The sequence below is a fragment of the Mustela erminea genome, chromosome 3 (assembly GCF_009829155.1).
Source record: "Mustela erminea isolate mMusErm1 chromosome 3, mMusErm1.Pri, whole genome shotgun sequence".
NCBI classification, from domain to species: Eukaryota; Metazoa; Chordata; class Mammalia; order Carnivora; family Mustelidae; genus Mustela; species Mustela erminea.
The window spans coordinates 113034373-113054901 of NC_045616.1; the positions used below are offsets into that span (position 1 = coordinate 113034373).

Consider the following 20529-nt stretch of genomic DNA (forward strand, 5'->3'; position numbering starts at 1 on the left):
TATTCTTGTTTAAGATTGCTTTAACTATTCTAAGTCTTTTGTGGTCCCATACAAATATTAGGATTATTTGTGGCTTTATTCCTGTAAAAATACATTGGAATTTAGATAGAGAATGCATTAAATCTATGGGTGGCTTTGGGTAATATACACATGTAAATAATATTAATTCTTCTGATATGTGAACATAAGCTATTTCTATTTATGTCTTCAGTTTCTCTCATCAATGTCTTATACTTTTCATTGTACAGGTCTCTTACCTTCTCATTTAAATTTACTCATAACTATTTTATTGTTTTTGATGCTATTATAAATGGGATTATTTCCTTTATTTTGTTTTTAGAGTTCATGGTTTATATATAGAAATGCAACTGATTTTTGTATGTTTATTTTGTATCCTGCAACTTTACTGAATTTGTTTATTAGTTCTAACGGATTTTTAACTGTCTTTCAGGGTTTTCTATACATAAGATCATGTTATCTGCAAACAGAAAAAATTTTACTTCTTTCTTACCAATTTGGATGTCTTTTATTTCTTTTTCTTGCCTGATTTTTCTGTCTAGGACTTTCGGTACTATGCTGAACAGGAGCACTGAGAGTGGGTACCCTTGTCCTATTCCTGATCTTAGAGGAAATACTTTTAATCATTAACCATTGAGTATGATGTTAGCTATGGATTTGTCATATATAGCCTTTATTATGTTGAAGTACAGTCCTTGTATACCAAATTTGTCAAGAGTTCCTATCATGAAAGGGTGTTAGATTTTCTCAAATGCTTTTTCTACATCTATTGAGATGATTTTTATCTTTCATTTTACTAATTTGATGTGTCACATTTATTGATCTATATATAGTGAACCATCCCTACATCCCAGGGACAAATCCCACTTGCTCATGGTATGTAAATTTTTTTTTGTAATGTTATGTTGAATTTGTTTTGCTAGTATTTTGTTGAGAATTCTGTATCTATATGTAACAGGGATATTAGTCTGTAATTTTCTTGGAGTATTCTTATCTGACTTTGGTGTCTGGGTAGTCCAGATCTTATAAAATGAGTTTGAGAACATTCCTTTCTCTTCAACTTTTTAGAAAAGTCTGAGAAGGACTGATATTAATTTTTATTTAAATTTTTGGGAATAAATAAATATTTGGTAAAATTCATCAGTGAAAACACCTGGTTCTGGGTTTTTTCTTTGTTGAGAAGTTTTTAAGAACTGATTCAATCTCCTTACTTGTTATTGGTCTGTTCATAGTCCTCTTACATTGTATGTTTCTAGGAGTTTATTACTTTCTTCTAGGTTGCCCAATTTATTGGCATATGATTCTTCATCATAGTCAGTTTGATCCTTTTTATTTCTGTGGTATCAGTTGCAATGTCTCCTCTTTCATCTATAATTTTATTTATTTGAGTTTACTCTTTTTTTGGTTAGTCTAGCTAAAGATTTATCAATCTTGTTTACCTTTTTAGAGAATGAACTCTGAATTTTGTTTTTTTTTTTATACTCTTTTTTTCATTGCTTCTGTTTCTATTTCATTTATTTCTGCTCTAATCTTTATTATTTCATTCTTTCTGCTACCTTTGGGCTTAGTTTGTTCTTTTCTTTTCTTAGTTTTTTCTTTTCTTTTCTTAGTTTTTTCTTTTCTTTTTTCTTTTCTTTTTTTTTTTTTTTTTTTTTTGCCGCTGAGTGAAGTTTATTGTGAAACCTCGAGGGGCGGCGAGGACAGGTCGGGCAGGTCAGGGTGGGGAGAGGAGAAAGTGCAGGCTCTAGGAGGCGGAGTCAGAGGCCATTGAGCTGTCCTTGACGTCGGTGCTCTCTGTGGTCTCGCTGACCTCGCTGAGATCCTTGCTGTCCCCACCGCTATCCTCAGCAGCGAGGCCCTTCTCCTCACGACAGGCTTCTCCCGAGCTTGGAAGTGAGTTGCCCCGGCTTTCCACCTTGTTCTCGATGGAGCCCAGCACCACATGCCTGCCCTTCTCCTTCAGCTCCAGGTGCCGCCTCAGCTGGTCCGCCATCTGGGTGAGGTCCCGCTTCATCGCATACGCGTCTTCCCCATCCGCGTAGTACTTGGGCTCCACTTCGCTGATCTCTTCCTGACGTGCAGGGATACGTATTTGGCACTGAAGTTCTCGATCATGGCTCGCGAGGCCTGGTCCATCAGCTTCTGAGCCAGGCCGAGTTTCTTGAGATATAATGGTTGTTATCTGAAATCTTTCTTTTATCTTGATACATGTTTGTATCTATAAACTTTCCTCTCAGAACAACTTTTGCTTCATCCCATAAGTTTTGATATATTGTTTCTGCTTCATTTGCCTTAATATTTTTTTGATTCCCTTTTTATTTCTTTTAAAACTCATTGATGGTTCAGGATTTTTTTTTTATTTCCATGCATTTGTGCATTTTCCAGCTTTCTAATTGTTATTGATTTCTAGTTTCATACCTTTGTGATCAGGAAAGACCCTTGATATAATTTCTGTCTTCTTGAATTTTTTGAGGCTTATATTGTGACCTAACATATGATCTATCCTAGAAAATATTCTGTGCATGCTTAAGAGAATATGTATCTTGTTGCTATTGGATAGAATGTTCTGTATGTCTTTTTGGTTCATTTGGTCTGTAATGTTGTTCAAATCTACTGTTTCTTTATTGATGTCTGTCTGGATAATCTATTATTGATGTCTGTCTGGACAATCTAATGTTGTGAGTGGGTTATTAAAGTCCCCAACTATTATTGTATTCCATTTATCTCTTGTAGTTAATAGTTTCTTTATATATTAAGGTGCTCCAATGTTGCATAAATGTTTACAATTATTATATCTTTGTGATTAATTTATATAATTATTATATGATGACCTTTATCATTATATAATGACCCTGTTTGTCTTTTATGAGCATTTTTAGCTAAAAGTTCATAGGTAGATATTAATATTCCAGTCTTTACATCTAAGGCAACAGACTCAAAGAGGTAAAGTGATTTGCCCAAGATCGTACAGGCACTGAGGAATAATGGCTCTGTGCTGATGTGGTAATTGATAGCTGGCTTAGCATTTAAAGCCACTGATTTTGTAGGGACAAGATTAATAGGAAGATCCCTACTGTAGAAATCAAGAAAATATCCTATACTTACAAAAAATTGAAACTTATTCATATTTAGCCAGACAGCAAATCATGGCTATATGAATGGATATCAATAAATGGTTAAGGAAATATGGTGTCATATTGAAAATATATGATATGCAGGTCTTGCTATTTTAAGTAGGTAGTTAAGTAATTAAGCCTCTTGAAATGAATTTAGGATCCTGTCCCTTAAACAAGTAACTCTGAAGCTTATGTCTGACATTAGACCTTATTTAACTATTTCTTTCCGTTAAGGAAAATCTAGGCATTCATGTATTTTCCTTCACCCTCTCCCTTCCCTCTTTGCCTCTACCTTTCTGCTTACCTTCCTTCTTCTCTTCCTCATTCCCCTCCTTACTGCCCTTCCTCCCTACCTCTCTCAAGTGCAAATGGCCATAGTAGTGGCTTTACTAAATCATTATTACCTTGTCTCTATGTCAGCAATTAGTATATTGGTTTAATGTCAGAGAAAATAATATAATTTGATTCTGAGTGAGGGGTATTGGGATTGAGCTTACTGCAAAGCTATTTAGTATGTTCCATCCAGGGGTACCTGGATGGGTGGCTCAATCATTAAACGTCTGCCTTTGGCTCAAGTCCTGGGATGAGCCCTACATTGGGCTCCTTGCATCTGCCTCCCCACATCAGGCTCCCTGTTCAGCGGGAAGCCCTCTCACTCCCCCTGCTTGTGTTCCCTCTCTCGTTTTGTCTTGCTCTGTCAAATAAATAAATAATATCTTTAAAAATATATGTTCCATCCAGAAATGAAAAATAGTGCAAAAGGGGCAAGGAGAGTATTATGTATCTTTGAAATGGGAATTTTTAGAGAGCTAATCTCTTATATTCTGAGCCAAATTAGCTACCATATCAATATCAGCTAGAGAGACATGGTCTCTCTCCCCTACTTAGAAGGGTAAGATTGTCTTATACTCCTTAACCCCATGTCCAGGTTCCTCACCTGGGACATGTGAAACACTTGTGTAAATGGGAGTATGGAATTCTCTCAACTAGATCTATTGGCAGGATGCTCACATTGCCAAAACCCCAATACTTCTCTTTTTTCCCCCATTTGTTGATATGATTTTTATCTCAGTCTATCTCTGGGTGACTTGGATTGGACAGCCTCAGGGTCTCAGAGAATAAGGTTAATGCTTTTATTTTGAATATTGTTGGTTTTTCCATCAGTCTCAGCTTTGGTGCTATCTATAGTAAATTAGAGAATCTAGAACTTTCCCAGCAGCTCACAGGGCTATGCCAGGTGTTCACTAGGATAGCCAGTCAGGCATCTCCCTTTAGGATACGAAAAAACAAAACAAAACAAAGAAACAAAAACAAAAACAAACCAAAAAAACAAAACCAATACTCCCTTTGTGGCAGTATCAGAAACCAGTTGTTGCTGGCCTCTCAGAGTCTCTGAATACCTACATTATGTCAGGGAAGTCACCCAATTTATCTGAACCTCAGTTTCCTCATAGATAAAATAGGAATAATAATATCTACCACATCAAGTTGTTTGAGGATTAAATGAGCTAATTAAGATAAAGAATATAGCATTTTCCTTGGTACATGGTAGTCATCTAATGAGCAGTAACCTTGGTAATTAATTATTATTATTATAGCCTGATTTTATTATATTTAAAGATTCCTGTACTACCACAGGTTTGACCTAACTATGAGATCTTGTAAATCCAGCCAAAGAGACACTCAAAACATTGCCCCTCTCAATTTTTGTAGATCTTATTCTAGGTCTTGCTTTTACATTATAAGTAAGTCTCATTATCTGTAGGGCTATCTACTTACTCACAGAATGTCTCAGCCAGCTGTGCCTACAGTATATAATGCAAATTAATTTCTTCTACTTCTGTCACAGGGAAAAGAATTAATAGCTAACTTCAAAATCAAAAGAGGGAGATTTAAAAGCTGTTTGACACTGTACTTAGATGAAATGAAAGAGCAGTCCATTTTAAAATATAATTTATTTGTGATTTTGCTAATATTTTAAACTGACCAGAGAAGAAAGTCATCACCTGCTGACCATCTAAAGTCTCTGCAATCAATGTAGTAAACACATCTATGAATGAGTGAGAGTGTGTTGGCTCAGGTCTCTCTTCTTCCCCGAGAAAGTCACCATGCTTTAAGGAAATGAGGAAATAAAAATGTGCCAGTTGTTGTCTTATTGAATTCCAATTTAGATATTATATAAAACAGCTTGCTGTTAGGTTATTGAATGAATAAATGCTCTATTTTCTTTCAACAACTTTATTGAAAATAATCCTTATTAAAGAGGTCAATGTAGATTGATACATTTAAACAAATTAAGGTATTGAATCTATATTTACTATGGCACAGGTTAATATATTTTGGATATAGTTTATGCTATGTACTGGTCAATATTTTAGTGAATATACATAAGTGATTTTTAAGAACTTGGAGAGCAGTGTTCTTCCACTCCTAAAGTGAAAATTGATTGCACCTTAGAATATGTCATTAGATTCAAAATACTCATCACAAAGGCAGTAGTGATTGGATAGGATTCTGAGTTAATGTGTATAGTGGATGAGAGGTCATTTATTGGATACAGGTAGCTTTCTGGTATTGATTCCTCAAGCTAACCAGATAGGTCACTTGGCTTTTTCAAGCTATGGTTTCTCATCTCTACTATATTGCAATACCTTAAAGGTAATGAGATAATCAAGACAGAAAGCTTTGTGCTGTTCTTGTACTGGTATTTCCATAGGTAGCAGCTGTTATCTTTATACCATTATTGTTATCATTATCAATTTCACCTGTAATATTGTGCTCAATTAGAGTCACAACATTTTAAGTGGAATATTTAGCAGTCAGAATAAACAAAATATGAATGGTAAGTAAACCATGGAGTATGATGAAACAGTAGAAGAAATTTACCAGTACATTTACCTTGAGGAACAGAAACCCAGGGAGAGTAGCAGTATTTGAATGGGATAGCTGTTTTCAAAAAATTACAGCATTTCCTATTAAGAGAGCAGTCTGCTCCTAGGGCAAAACGAGGCTAATGACAAAAGATGCCAAAAGGCAATTTTGGACTGAAATATTTTAAAAAAGAAAAATTCATAGCAGTTAAACCTGGTAAAAATCCAGCAGGTCATTGAATGCTGTAAAAACATTTTCTGGTAAAAAGGTAATTCTTGCATTGGGCAAGTGATGGGATTATATGATTTCTAAGGAGCTCTGTGTTGATGGTTACTTGGCACCAGCAAAAATATGTAGGACTTTAGTTAAAGGACAATTAGGCGAACTTGGTTTCTGTGAAGATGCAGATCCCATATGCATATACATCTGGGGGCAGTGCTATTTAGGAAAAGATGAAAATCAGATGCTGGCTAAGATTTTAAGTAGATGCTATGTGTGTTTTGCTGATGGTCTGTTGTTATTTATCTAGCAATCTTTCTTTTCTCAAATTTCCTCACACACTCAATGGTAGTGTGAGGATTAAGGCTAAGACCCCCACATTTCCCTGCCTTTCTAAAAAAATTTAGAACTCCCTTGAGGGTTTTGATCTCATTAAGGCTTTAAGAATCATCACAGCAGAAGAGAATGTATGTGTGCATACGTCTGTGTGGCGGGGGCGAGGGGTAGATGTTAAAATCATGAAGCTACCAAGTATTTTAGGTGATCCTAGAATTACTCAAGTTGGAAAAAAATATTCCTGTGGCATTCCAGTGGAAGTTAGTCATAATTATTTATCTAGAGAAAATCGAACAGCACTGCAAATGCTCTGTGGTGTTACTGCATGCAAATTTAATTTGCATCACTGTCCCATTTTGGTATTTTCTTGAATTGTATCTAGCAGTGTAAAAGTGGAGGATTTGTTTCCCCCTCCTTGCTGTGTGCTACTTGGCTGGAATGTGACCACTGCTTAATAATTATTATTCTTTTTTAACAATAAACAAATGCTAGGATGTGTATTTAGAAACTCTGGCATCAAAAAAACAAAAAAGAAAAAAAAAGAAATTCTGGCATCTTGTGAAGATATTATTTGTAATCTTCTGTATCTGGACTTTAGGACTTCTGTTCTTTCAATTCTTCCATATGAGAAAGTAAAGAATTGACTTAGATATAAAGGGTACACTTTAATGTAGAGTATGAAAAGTGAGAATATTGAACGCTTTCCATCTAAAGATTTTTGTTTCCCCCAAAGAGAAATCTTAATTTTATTCACATTTTAAATTTTCTCTTTCTGTAGTCTCTATTTTTGCCTTCTGGAATTCCCACGGATAGACCTTGGGTCTCTCACATTTATCAGCCTTGGCTCTGAAATAAAATTTGTAGATTTTTATCTTCCAGATTACTAATATTTATTTTATTCCAAAGAAATTATCATTAGTGTTATTCTATTTTGGCCATCCTTTTCTCAATTTCTAAGAACTCTTTCTCATTCTTTGATTACTCGTTTTTGATAGTCACTTGTTTTTTTATGGAATGCCCTTTTTATTTTAAGGATATCATTTCAAATTATTTTCCAAGTTTTCTTCTGCTCTCTTCCTCTTTCTAATTCCTTTTGTGATGATGTATGTTTATTTATTGTGGCCCTTCTTTTGTTATGCTGATAGTTTACCTTGTAAGTCTGCTGATCTTGGCAGTCCATTCATATTTGTAAATAAAGGGCTAGTTTGACCAACAAGGTACTGATATAGGTTTTCTGAACTGGTACGGGTTTCCTTAGCACTTTTATATGGCTGTTCTCATAGTCAGCCTCTCGCCTGAATAAGGAGAATGGAGACAGGAGGAGAACAGGCATGCTGAGCAGGCAGCTTCCCCCTTTAAGAGAGTGGGTTAAGATTGCTCACAGGGAACCAAGGCTCATCTGAGGCTTAAGCACCTTACATTATTTCACCCTTTCATTCCTAGAAAGATCTGATGGAACAACAATTTATCTTTGTTTTTTTTTTTTTTTTTCCCCTCCCTCCATTTGTAGCAGTACCCAGGGCTGTTCGGGGCTTTGTACTGATTCTCTCTTCAGCCCAGTATCTAAACTAGAAACCCAGGGACCCCCTTCTCTGTTTAAGGGACCTTCTTCCAGCATTATCTCAGGAGCAGTCACGAGAAGCAAGGGAACTTGCCTGTTGGTGGCATGGTGGCTTCTACTCTGTGAACTTCCCAAGTCTGCAAATTCTCTAAGGAAGAGCTTCTCAATTTTCCTGAACATCAGATTCCCTGGGGAGTTTTTAAAAATCCAGATGAATAGGCCACACCACGGACCTATTGAATCAGTCATTTTAAAAGTTCTGCAGGTGATGACAATGAACAAAGTTCAAGAGAGTCCTGTAAGGGCACAGTTCTCACACTTGAGCCAGCATGAGAATGTCCTGGAGAGCTTGCTAAATTAACACAGATTGCTGTGTCCCATCCCTGGAATTTCTAACTAAAATGGGTCTGAAGCTAGTCTCAGGATTGCATTTTTCACATTTGCTGGCAATAATAACGCTGCAGGTGTAAAGACCACACTACTCTGGGACTTCAGTGGAAAGATCAGCCCTCTCCTTGGCACTTGTCATGGAAAACTTGTTCTTGTGGTTTTCGTTGTCTGTATGACCTCATCTACATTCTAACTTTTGTACATTTTTCAAAATTACCAGCCCATTGATGTAATACTTTACTGTAATTTATAGTGCTATTACAGATTTTTATCATTCCTTCTCCTTACAGTTATTTCTATGAGATTGCAAGAAGGCTGGAAAGGTAAATATGCAATCTTAAGTTGGAATTCTCCTTTTTTCATACGCATATTCAATTTTTAACTACATATACAATTTTTAACCTCATTTTAAAAATTAATAGCATATCACAAATGTCCCAATTTCTGAAATCCTCTCATAATTTCTCATGTCTGTCTAGTATTCCACCTGTGGCTGAATCATAATTTATTTAACCAGTTCCTAATTGTAGAACACAAAATAATTCCACTATGTTGCTATTTTTAATAATGTTATAATTTGTGTTTGATTGAAGCTACTCATCATCAAATACAATCAAGATTTTATATATGTCTACATATATACATACATATATATAAATACATATATATATATATAGATCCTCTGTATAATGCAATATGTCATGTTAAACTTAAATTAATTAAAATTTTAAAAACTAAAAATTTAGTTCCTCAGTCTCACTAGGCATATTTCATGTGTTCAGTAGCCACAGGTGACTAGTTCCTGCCATACTAAACAATGCAAGTATGTAGAACATTTCTTTCATTTCAAAAAGTCTGCAATAATATAAAAAGTAAATAATATAAAATAATATAAATATAAAAAGTAAATTCGGGGGCGCCTGGGTGGCTCAGTGGGTTAAGCCGCTGCCTTCGGCTTAGGTCATGATCTCAGAATCCTGGGATCAAGCTCTGCATCGGGCTTTCTGCTCAGCGGGGAGCCTGCTTCCTCCTCTCTCTCTGCCTGCCTCTCTGCCTGCTTGTGATCTCTCTGTCAAATAAATAAATAAAATCTTTAAAAAAAAAAAAAGTAAATTCAAAGAAGTTGAGTAACTACATTATAGAAAGTATAAAATTTAAAGTCTTTTGTTATGGTTTTATATATATCCTGATTTCAAAAACACTTAATGTAATAGGAAGCCACAGGGCATTAAAAGTGAAGTACATCTTTTTAACTGAAAAGGAAACCATTATTTTATTGTTCCTAAGTGGGCAAACCGAAAGGAAGCGCAGGGACGCCTGGGTGGCTCAGTTGGTTAAGCAGCTGCTTCAGCTCAGGTCATGATCCCAGCATCCTGGGATCGAGTCCCACATCGGGCTCCTTGCTAGGCAGGGAGCCTGCTTCTCTCTCTGCCTCTGCCTGCCATTCTGTCTGCCTGTGCTTGCTCTCTCGCCCTCTCTCTCTGATAAATAAATAAAATCTTAAAAAAAAAAAAAAGAAAGAAAGAAAGGAAGCACAATTCACGGTGTTATCAGATTAACACAGGTGAGAATCTGCCTGTTTTGTTCATTTCCCTCAAGTCTCACAGGTGAGAATCTGCCTGTTTTGTTCATTTCCCTCAAGTCACCATTAGGCCATCTCTGCCATGGTGTGCAAAGGGAAGAAGTTTAGAGAGCATGTATGCATAGCTTAGTAAATGCTAGACAAAAAGGTCGAATGCAGGTAGACCATGTTATCCTGGCAGTGATCGAGATTTCCACATGAATTAACAGGTAATTTTGGAATCTAGAATTTTAGATACAGAGAATTTGGGGAGAAATTTTTAAGCAGTAGACTCAGCCCTTTATTAGGTTTTTGCCCTGAATACATTAATATAAATGCTGTGCCAAACCCAGGCAAATTAAACACAAAGGCTTCCACCTTCACCAGTATTAAGCTGACTTGGTAACTAAAGGAGCCCAGAGCTAAGGAGCTGCTCACCTTCTGACTGTGTTGTAAGCACAGGTATAAAGTTTAGGATGCATTGGCACAGGCTCAGCTTGCAACACAAAAAACAGCAAGAATCATCTTCCCCTCCAATTTCCCCCAACTCCCTTCTCCTCTCCATCTCCACGTGTCCTCCATGTTATTTCTTATGCTCCACAAATAAGTGAAACCTTTTGATAATTGACTCTCTCTACTTGACTTATTTTACTCAGCATAATCTCTTCCAGTCCCACCCATGTTGATACAAAAGTTGGGTGTTCATCCTTTCTGTGGAGGTGTAATGCTCCGTTGTATATATGGACCATATCTTCCTTATCCATTTGTCCGTTGAAGAGCATCTTGGTTCTTTTCACAGTCTGGGGACTGTGGCCATTGCTGCTATGAACATTGGGGTACAGATGCCCCTTCTTTTCACTACATCTGTATCTTTGGGGTAAATACCCAGTATTGCAATTGCAGGGTCATAGGGAAGCTCTGGACTGTGAACTCAGAAACAAACTGAGGGTTTGGGAGGGGCGGGGGACTGGGTGGGAGGTTGGGGAAGCCTGTGGGTATTATGGAGGGCACCTATTGCATGGAGCACTGGGTATGGTGCATAAACAATGAATTCTGGAACCCTGCAAAGAAATTTAAAAAAAGAAAAATTAAAAAAAAAAAAAAAACAGCAAGGAGAAATAAAAAGGAAACTGATTTCCATTATGGGTTCTTAAAGATGGAATGTTTTCTTAAAGACTAAATGAACTCCTAAGTCTCTGGGGACAGAGTGTTGGATGAGGCTCTGTTGAAAACACTGCATTATGTGTATTTAACTTTCTGAAATTGATGGCCACTTTCTTTTGTGTTTTTACTGCTCATTTTTCCCCCCATGCTTTGAAATCTCCCGTTAAAACTAAAATGCAGTTTAGGTGCTCACTGTATATTATAAATTTTTCTAATGCAGATCTCATGGGGGAAGGGTGGTGGGTGTACAAACTTGTTTACTTGGTTCTCCTTTAGATCAGGAAAGGTGCCAGTAGTGCTGTCAGCAAAAATTGTCTCTTTTTTGGTTGGGCTTCAACTTATACTTGGTCCTAATTAAGTGAAAATGCCACATTTGTGGCTTTCTTAGCACTTTAAGTGAAAGCTGGAGAGAGCTTCTTGAAACCTGATGTGAACATCATAAGCCAGAGGATTAAATACACCCACAGACCTTCCTTGAAGCATTTCCAGAAGACTCATGTTGTTTTGTTACATAGTTGCAGCCCAGTGAATTATAACTCAGACTGACTTTTCTCAGTTCCTGAATCTAGCTCCCTGTGTTACCACTTAAGATATTTTCCCTTCAGTGGGGTTTCAATACTCTTGATTTGTTTTTGCAAATCTAATACCCTTTTCTTCTTGATAGTTTCCAGATTTTACCTTCTGTCCCTGCTCCCACCTCCACTGTAGCCAGTACCATGATTATTATATTTATTGTTATCATGTTCAATATCATCAATAATAGTAACTATCACTTATTAAAATGTTTACTTTGTATGAGACATGGTGCTGTGTATGTACATACATGATCTCAGCTAAATACCTCAAATGGAAGCTACTAATATTATTTCTTCTTTACAAATGAGGATGTGGTGCCTTAATGAGGTTTTGTAACTTACAAAAGGACAAACAGGTTAGCAGGTCAATGTGTAGTTGGAGAAAACAGAATCCAGTGTAGCTAGTTTAAACAGAAAGAGACTTATTTGGCTTGCTGAATTCTAGGGAAGACTGAAGGAACAGACTCTAGACTGAGTGTTTATGTATAATTCCTGCAATCACAGGTGGGGCCTGGCAGTCATTGTTCCTGCCAGAGTATTATGGCTGCCTACTGAACTAAAGAGCCACTGTCCTAGTTGCTAGACCAAGAGCATACTGCTTTTCACATAATATGTACCAATAAAAGGTGTTAAATGCTGAACCTCTCTCTCGAGTTCTGAATTCAGGTCTCCAGCAAGTGTATCTGATTGTCGGAGCCTGGATCACACTGAGAACTATAGGCAAAAGTGAGGAATGTAGTCAGGCGGTACTCATTGAGCAGAGTGGCCAAGCTGAGATAAGAACCCTGATCTGATTTTAGAGCCCATGTCTAACCATTGTTTCTTTGTTTATATCCTTAACATAAAATGAATATATTCCTGTTTGTATTATAAATAATTTATTTCTGAGAATTCTATATTTGTTAAATCCTAACTATTGAATTGTATGCTTTCAGTGGACTTGGTTATTTTCTTTGCCTGCCCATATATGAACACTAGATTTTAATAATCACCTACTTTATGAAATAGAGCGAACCTCCCCTAACAGAAGCAGAAAAAGCCTCACATTCTCTCAGCCTTACGTGCAACTAGAAGGTGGTTGCAAGAGTAGGGTACTACCAATCCTATAACTTTGAATTGGAATCCTGTGCCATGAAAACCAATGACTTTGGGAGAACCCAGCCTAAGAAAGGTAGGAGCCACGGCAGTGGATAGGTGGAAATGTTTAGGGGCACAAGTCGCTCTAAGAACTGCAGTGAGAACTGTAGTACCTCAACCTAGTGGATGTGCCTTGACCACTTCACTACAACTGTTCTGTCCTGTGATTGTGGTCATTGTTCCTGACTTCATAGCTTCCACACCTGGCTTTCTGGTCTATTGTAAGCTGTTCAATATCATTTTAATAAATGCCTGTTCTGTTTAGTTTAACCCAAGTCACTTTGCATTATCTGCAGCTAAGTATCCTGAATTCTATGTTTCTTGAAGGAAGGGTTATGTCTTATATTATCCTTTATCTCCTGTATTGCTTTGCAAATGACAGGTAAGTAGTGAAGAAATACTTCACCAATTTAATTCATTTATTTCATCAAAGTTCATTCTAGAACAAGGTCTTCCCTAAACAAAATACAATTAGGAATTCCCTAAATATAAGCCCCTCTGTTGGGATTTATCACCCTTGCTGCCCCACGCTGTTTGGCAAGTGATTTCAGGCTATTTGCATGAAAATACTAGAGACTTTTATGTTAATTTTTCTGTGACCTCGGTAGGTAGATAGAATTTATTGAGCACTTACTAAGTGCTAAGTGCCTTATGTTCATTGTCTCATTTTATTCAATCAACCCCATGAGAATAGGAGATTAAGTAAAGGTCACACACTGGGGTATAGTCAGGATTCAGTCCCAGCCAGACATCTTCAGGGACTTGCTGTCGATCAGTATACTACCTATTTTGAAAATATACAAGGAAATTGGGGCACCTGGGTGGCTCAGTTAGTTGAGCCTCAGATTTATGTTTTCTGCTCAGGTCATAATCTCAGGGTCATGAGATCAAGGCCCACATGGGGCTCAGTCTCAGAGCACATGCACTCTCTCTTTCTCTAAATAAATAAACAAATAAAATATAAAAAAAAAAAAGTATACAAGGAAAGATGATGTTGAAGTCAAATAAACACTAACGGTGAAACTTGGTATTAAGCTCTTAAGCTATTTTAAGGTTGGAATTTTGCCCTACTCCAGTTTAGTCCCCATAATCAAAGGAGTGTTTATACTCTGTTTGTATATGCATATTAATCATAATATCCATAAATGTGTCAAGAATTTCTTAAACCATTGCTAGTCAGTCACTTTGTTTCTCTAGATTTTTTTTTTCTGGTAAGCAGAAAAAAAAAATCATTGTTTTTCTAAGATTTTATTTATTTATGAGAGAGGGAGCATGAGCAGACGAAGGAGGGGAGGGACAGGGAGAAGCAGAGGCGGGGATTGAACCCGGGACCCTGGGATCATGACCTGAGCCAAAGGCAGATGCTTAACCAGTATGCCACCCAGGCACCCCCGGGGGGGAAAAAATTAAAGATTTATTTTTCACTAAGAGAAAGCTACTTATTGATAGATTAATTGACTCCAAATGGCCTTTTTTATCACCTTAAGAAATAAATATTTAGTATGGTTATACATTCTGAAGTATTTTTGTATTTAAACCCCTGACATAAAGTACTACTTGAGTCTAAACTTAATCAAATTTACTGCCCAAAGGTAAGCCTTGGTGGACAGACATGGAAAATACATTAAGGATGATCTGGTCTTAAGTTGAATAATTGAGGCTGTTCTGATTACAGTTGTATCAAAATAATATATAAGGAGAAGACAGAGTACTATAGATTACTTACATATGCCCAAAAAAGTTATTTTAATGTGCTTTCCAATCCTATCTTCTCTTCTTAGTGCTAATGTAAATAAAGGTCATTGCTAATTGGCTACTGTTTTCTAGTTGTGAAGATATGTTAGCCCAGTGTTCCTTAAAGTTTAACTAAAAGACTCTTTTAGGATTTGAAGAAGTATATTCAGTGCAATACTAAAAATAGCTACCACTTGGAATGCCAGTTTTGTGGTGAACCCTTTACATTTATAATCATTTAATCTTCACCAACAGCCCTTGGTGTAAGTACAACGTCATCACTATTTTACAGAGCGGGGAGAATGAGAGTTAAGTAACTTAAAACACACATTTGGAAGTGGTAAGAATAGACTTTTTTTAATCCCTAAAGTCTAATTACAGAATGATAATTTAACCATGTTGGTGATGCTTATTCATTGAGTTAATAAAAACAATACAGGCTTAAGAAGAGAACTTGAAACTGTAGCTCACAGTCAATTAAACACATACTTAACTGATACCTTACTGGGTTTAGGAAACCATCAAAGGAATTGGGAGAAATTATGTAAAAAAGACTCATTCAAGAGCCAACAGAAGGATTTGTTCTATAAGCCACGGGGGTTTTGGTTTCTCATTTTAACCATCTCTCTCCTCTGGGAAATCTGAGACAATGAGAACGCTTTATCAAGTTTTCCAGAAAGAAGAAAACAGATAATCTGCCCTACTCTCCATTGCCAAGTAGGAGATGAGTGACATTCCTGGAGCAATGAGAAATCCTCAGTTCCTGTAATCACTCTGCTGTAATATTTTAAAGTCCCCAGTGGGCTATAATGCACTCCTGCACCCTGAGGAAGGGACGGAATATATTTAGACTCAGTGTGGTCCTCTGCATCCTAATAGGGCTAGTCTAAACTTACTTTTCAAGACCTGGTTTCTGACATTATAAGCTTCTTAATTATCCATTATGTGCATCTATGACTCAAAAAGAAGACCAAAAATACATGAAAATTCTGAAGCACAATATACCATATAGAAAACTATTATCTAAACTTTTTACTCAAAGTAAATTTTTCCTCTTTTTGTCTTGGCTATGGGAAGCAGGAAGAGAGAATCAGAGGTTAGAGGCTTCTTTCCTGGACCTTCACAAGTTCCCCAAAGATGATGTATTAATGATTATTATATTCTTGTAAATAACATTGAGTTGGTGAACTACCTCTTGATCACTGAAAGGCAGGTGTTGTAAGTTCGGAGAGAATCCTTGGCTTTTCAGCCTAACCATTCATTACCTAAAATCCAGAGAAGCAAGTCCCTGATCCACCTATACCAAGAAAAAAAAAAAAAAATTCAGTAGCCTCGGGGATTTCTGTCTTGCTGTTTTCTTTGCCTACAATGCTTTTTCCTCTCTTTGCCTCGCTCACTCCTACTCATCCTTCAAATCTAGAGCTATAATTAATTTCTTAGTATTGCCTTTCTTAATTTCCCTTTCTCAAAGCACCTGTACCATTCATACTAGTTGTTAACAATTGTAATATTTGTGGGTTTTATTCTCTTGTAATTAATGTCTGCCTTTCTTTCTTGACTGTAAACTTCACAAGATAAGTACAATGGCTGTTTTTCATTATCCCATCCACAGTGCTGAATGCAAAGCATTATAAAATTCAAAAGTATTTGTTGAATAATAAATGGATGAGTGGAGGGTTGGATGAATAAGGAATAGCCAGCCCTACCCATTTTGTTTATCATATGCTACATTTAAGGAGATCTTTTCAGTTTTACCATCAAACTTGGGCTAAACCTCTTCAAATTAAGGAGAAGAATAACAGGAATGGAAAAATGAGACTACTGTCTTTCATTAGGCTAACTCCCAGAATGTAAAGAATATCCAGCTAATCAGCTGCCTCCTCAACCTTACTAAAAAAGAAGACTAAATAGCCCCTCGGTGGCTGATCACATGGTTTTTCTGTCTTTATGGTACTTTGGTGGATTGTATTAATTGATTTTGAAGGATAAACTAGTCTTATATTCCTAGGATAAATCTTACTGGGTTGTGGTGCATTGTCATTTTTATATGGTGTTGGTGTGATACTGTAAGACTTTGCTAAAGACAAAAAGAGGAAAAATTTACTTTGTTTGAGTAAAAATTTTAGATAATAGTTTTCTATATGGTATATTGGGCTTCAGAACTTATTCTCATATATTTTCAGTCTTCTTTTTGATAAATGTTATATCTTTAATATATAGAGAGCTGGTCAGATTTTCTTTTTTCTTGTGTTATTTTGGTAAGTTCTATTTCTCCATAAATGTTTCTATATCTTTTAAGGTGTTGAATTTTAGCACAAAGTTGTTCATAGTATCCTCTTATAATTCCTTTAATGCCTAAAACATCTGTAGTGATAATCCCCTCTTCAGTATTAATATTGGTGATTTGTGTTCTTTCCTTTTTTTTTTTTTTTTTGCTCAGTTTTGCTAGAGGTGTGTCACTTTTGATAGCATTTTCAAAATCATCTTTTGGCTCTGCTAATTTTCTCTAGTGCCTATTTTGTACTTTAATGATTTATGTTCTTTAATATCTTCTTCCTTTGCTTCCTTTAAAAAAAAAAAAAGAAAAAGAAAAAATCTTTTCTCTAGATTTTTTTGGATGAAACCTGGGGCTACTGAGTCAAAAACTTTAATCTACTCTAATATGAGGATTTAAAGATACAAATTTCTCTCTAAGCCTTGATTTATTTGCTTTCCCAAAATTTTAATGTATTTTCATGGGCATTCTTTTTAAAATATTTTCTAACTTTTCTTGTGAGTTCCTCTTTGTCTTAAGAATTTCTTAAAATTGTGTTGTTTTACTTCCCATTGGAGGTTTTATAATAATATAGTATTATTATAATACTATAATATAGTAGTTTTATAATAATATAGTATTATTAATAATATAATAATAGGGTATTATTAATAATTTTTTAAAAGATTTATTTATTTATTTTGAGAGAGATAGAGAGAATGGGAGAGTTGAGGGGAGGGACAGAAGGAGGGAGAGAATCTCAAGCAGACTCCTCAGTGAGTATGAAGCCCAATGAAGGCTCGATCCCACAACTCTGAAATCATGACCTCAGCTGAAATAAAGCATGAGATACTTAACCAACTGAGTCACCCAGGTGCCCCAGTTTTATTAGTATTTTCTAATCCAACCCTGTTGTGGTTAGAGAATACCTTATTTATAGTTTCTAACCTTTTAAAATTTATAGAAGGTTATCTATCATGGGTAAATATTCTGTACCTGATGGATATATTATTCTACAAGACAATTAGATCAAGATGGTTAATAATATTCTTTGTGTGTTCTTTGATTTACCAATTTATTTTCTAGCCCTGTCAAATCCTGGGAAAGAGCTGTAAAGAAATTCCTGCTCTATTTGTGTAATTTTTCTTTCATTCTGTAAATATTTCATCATACATCTTAAGACTATTATTTGGGGCATACATGTTGATAATTGATATGTCTTCCTGATTAATTTTCTCTTTTATTATGATGAATTCTTTATCTCTAGTAATATTCTTTGTCTCAAAGCATTTTTTTATATTAAAATAGCCATCTGGCATTATTATGCTTGCTTTTTACATGATTAATCTTTTTACCCACTTATTATCAATGTATCTATGCCTTTATATTTAAAGTAGGACTCTTGTAGGTCTCATATAATAGGGTTTTACTTCTTACACGCTTTGATAATCCCTGTTTTTCAATTGGATGAAAACGTTGAGACCAGAGGTTGGCAAACTATGATCCATGGGCCAAATCTAGCCTATGTCCTTTTTTGTATGGTGTATTGCTAAAAGTGTTTTTTTAAATATTTTTAAAGAGTTTTGAAAAGGAATATACTGAGAAACATTAGGCATGGGTTGATTGTGGTTGTACTATTGATTGACATTAAAATTTGGCCTCTTTTCACCCTTTCCTTCATTGAATACCCTATCCATACAGCTTGGAATTATACTACTTTCTGGAAAGTCACATTATCTTGTGATTTCATGTGGAGCTTCAGTCTACTTTAAAGTCATATATCTTTGATATCTTTTTTTCATTAAAAAAAAAAACAGGTCTCCCTGTGAAATTTCATCTTGTTTACTTTATTTCTTCCTCTGTTAATCATTTCTACATCCCAAAACTTAAAAAAAAAAAATTCCCTCCCAGAATTGTGGCATTAATGAATTTAAATTATATCACATACATTTTTATCTAAACTATTAGTAAAAAGTTTAAATATAAAAAAGTAGCCCTGCCATATATATATGAACTCATTAATAATTTGTTTTATAAAGTTATCTAATTGGCTATAGTTTAGATCCACTTTCTAATTTAGCTTACATTTCTCCTACCAATCAATATGGTTATCCACTGTTTGTCTCAAAAAAGGTGTTTTTAGAGGTGAAGCATAAAATATTAATAGCTAACATTTATTTAACACTCTATACAATAACCAGTGTTTTGAATTATTTATAAGAAACATTGACCTTAATCCTGTAAAGTACTTTTAGAATGCCCAGTTTCCGATAAGGAAACTGAGGCACAGAGAAGTTAAGCAACTTGCCTAAGGTTCCACAGAGTAGTGGAACCAGAATTTGCATGAGACTATTTGGTTCCAAACCCTGAGCCCTTAACAACCACTCTTCCCCAACAATGTTACTGAAAGAGCATTGCATGTGGGGTCAGAAGATCCAAGTCAAAGCCATGGACTAGTGCCATACATCAAGTAAGTTCTTCAGAGAGTGGGGGAGCTAAACCAGATCGTCACTATGTGTTCTTTTAGTTCAAAATAGTATAATTATTCTTATTTACTTAGATACCTGATCATTTTCATAAGAGGCGGCAAGGATAATCATAAATACTTTCACATGGGCCTTTTGTCAAGGTGCTAGATGAATATTCTTATGTCAGGGTACATGACAGAACTAGATTTGAGCACCGCTCTGCTCTGTCTGCATGCAGAGTTTAACATTCTTGTTAAGAGTTGGCTTCATAGGCACAAGACCTGGGCAGGAAAACAGGGCCCTGTCATTACAGGGTTCTCATGCTTGGTGTAATTCTCTGATGTTGTCCTGAAATTCATAATAATTTGTCAGCAAGAGACTTCTCATTTTAATTTTGCACCCCAGAAAATTATGTCACCAGTTCTGTTTTCAATCCATCTGTGGTAGTCTTAAGCTGTTGCTTAATATGGCTTTTGATAGCAGAAGTTCAGTTGGCATGGGGGTCAGGGTTAGGAGATGCTCCCTAATATGGGAACATGATCTGTGATCCAGCCCCTACTTAGAGACAACTAATAACCCATCAGTGAATGCTGAGTCTCTTGGTTTGATGATTTCTACTATTTCTTGCCTTTTTGGATTCTGTAAAGTTTTTCCGGCGACATAAGCACAACACCAGGCAAAGTAAGTACAAGGCAAAATTTATTGAAAACATTCTCCCGCAAAGTTTCAGGGCTCAGGAGAAAGGGGAGCCCGGAAAGTTGTGCCGGGAGGAAGAGGGCACCCTCTGGCTAGATTCCGTGACACTGGAAAGCAGAGTGGCGGAAGTCGCGCCCAAGGCAGGGAGAAGGGAGCTTTTAAGGGGCCTTGAGGGGAGTTAGGGGTCTTTTGGCAAGTTTTCCTTATTTGGATATTTCGCCTGCTGGTCGGGGTCCCCTTGGTCCACTGGAGCCTGGGGCGGAGGTCTCAGATTCCCCTTGTCAGGGTCCCATTGGTCCGCGGGAGCCTGGGGCGGGAGGGTCTCAGATTCCCGCTTGTCAGGGTCCCATTGGTCCACCAGAGCCCAGGGCGGGAGGGTATTCAGATTCCTGCTTGGGTCTTTGTTCTGCTGTCTGAGCTCAGGTTTCG

At 36.3% G+C, this 20529-nt stretch overlaps 2 protein-coding genes across 9 annotated transcripts in view; one reads left to right on the forward strand and one right to left on the reverse strand.

Annotated features, from left to right (window-relative positions):
- GABRB2 (gamma-aminobutyric acid type A receptor subunit beta2) overlaps positions 1–20529 on the forward strand; it is a 239180-nt gene that overhangs the window by 122351 nt on the left and 96300 nt on the right. The gene's annotated exons all lie outside the window — the stretch shown is intronic.
- LOC116585711 (N-alpha-acetyltransferase 10-like) lies at positions 1643–20066 on the reverse strand. Its single transcript, XM_032334987.1, is given in 5 exon segments — positions 1643–2085; positions 2088–2178; positions 8077–8309; positions 16703–16759; positions 20033–20066. Coding segments are annotated over 5 exon segments (738 nt in total). The 3' UTR covers positions 1643–1762.